Genomic DNA, 1202 nt, shown 5'->3' on the forward strand with positions numbered 1-1202 from the left:
GTTAGTAATCCACAAAAAAGGAATAATATACCTAATATTTTAAATGTAGATTATGTGAAAACAAAATTGAATCAAAAATTAACGGGAATTCAAAATACTTATGATGAAAGATATACAAACGCATTAGCATCTAGAATAGTTGAACGTGTTACTGATATATGTAGAGACGAAGATATACTTTAAATAAATTAATCTGAATATATATTTCATTTTGTTTTATTTATTGTATATTTTAGTATATTATCCATCCTTTTAAGAATATATATATATATATATATATATATGTAGTATATAATAGGATCATATAATAAAGTTTTCATAATATTATATAATATAATTGCTTATATATCCATTTCTATAAAAGAAATTAAAATTAAATATACTTTTATAATTTTTGTTTCTTTTTCTTTTATAGAAAAGGGATGTATGGATATGAAGGTAATATATATATATATATATATATATATATATATGTATATATATTGTTGTTGTATGCATGTATCTATTTATTTATTTTAATATAATATTGTTAATACATAATTGCATATATATATGTTTTTTTTCTTTTTTCTTTTTTTTTTTATGATTATTATTTATTTCTTCTTTTGATTAATTAAGTATATTTTTGGCATCAAGTTTAATTTGAATAAGAATATTTACATGAAATTTTTTATTATAATGTTTAATCATTATTATAGAAAATTTTATATATTCCTTTATGATGACAACAAAAATATATTGTATGAATTAATTATTCTTATTCAAATTATTAATTAAGAAGTATTCATTATATATATATATATATATGTATATATATTTATATATGTATATATATATATTTATATATATTTATAAATATGTATCTTTATATTTATACATTATGTTCTATATATATTCTTTAATTTAATTTTATTTTATAAATATATATATATATATAATATTTCGTGTTAATGTGTGCATAAATGTATTTATTAATCAATCAACATATAAAGCATTTGAATAACTCATAAAAAAAAATATTATAACATTAAAAAAAAAAAAAAAAATTATAAAATAAAATGAAAGTATAATAGAAAAGATTAACATGTTGTAATAGTATTACATTATATTTTCTATAAAATAAAATTTATTATAATTAGTCATTTTAAAATGTTTTTTTTTTGTAAACCTGTTGAACTTATATATAAAATGTTGGAAATAAA

At 14.7% G+C, this 1202-nt stretch overlaps 1 protein-coding gene across 1 annotated transcript; it reads left to right on the forward strand.

Annotated features, from left to right (window-relative positions):
• On the forward strand, nt 1–183 carry PGSY75_0026700B (gametocyte associated protein (GAP); the record flags this gene model as incomplete). The annotated part of the gene is made up of 1 exon (XM_018783409.1): nt 1–183. A coding segment is annotated over one exon (183 nt), but the record flags the coding sequence as incomplete, so codon positions are not given.
• Between the last annotated feature and the right edge of the window lie 1019 nt (nt 184–1202).

The sequence above is a fragment of the Plasmodium gaboni genome, assembly GCF_001602025.1.
Source record: "Plasmodium gaboni strain SY75 chromosome Unknown, whole genome shotgun sequence".
Classification (NCBI taxonomy): domain Eukaryota; phylum Apicomplexa; class Aconoidasida; order Haemosporida; family Plasmodiidae; genus Plasmodium; species Plasmodium gaboni.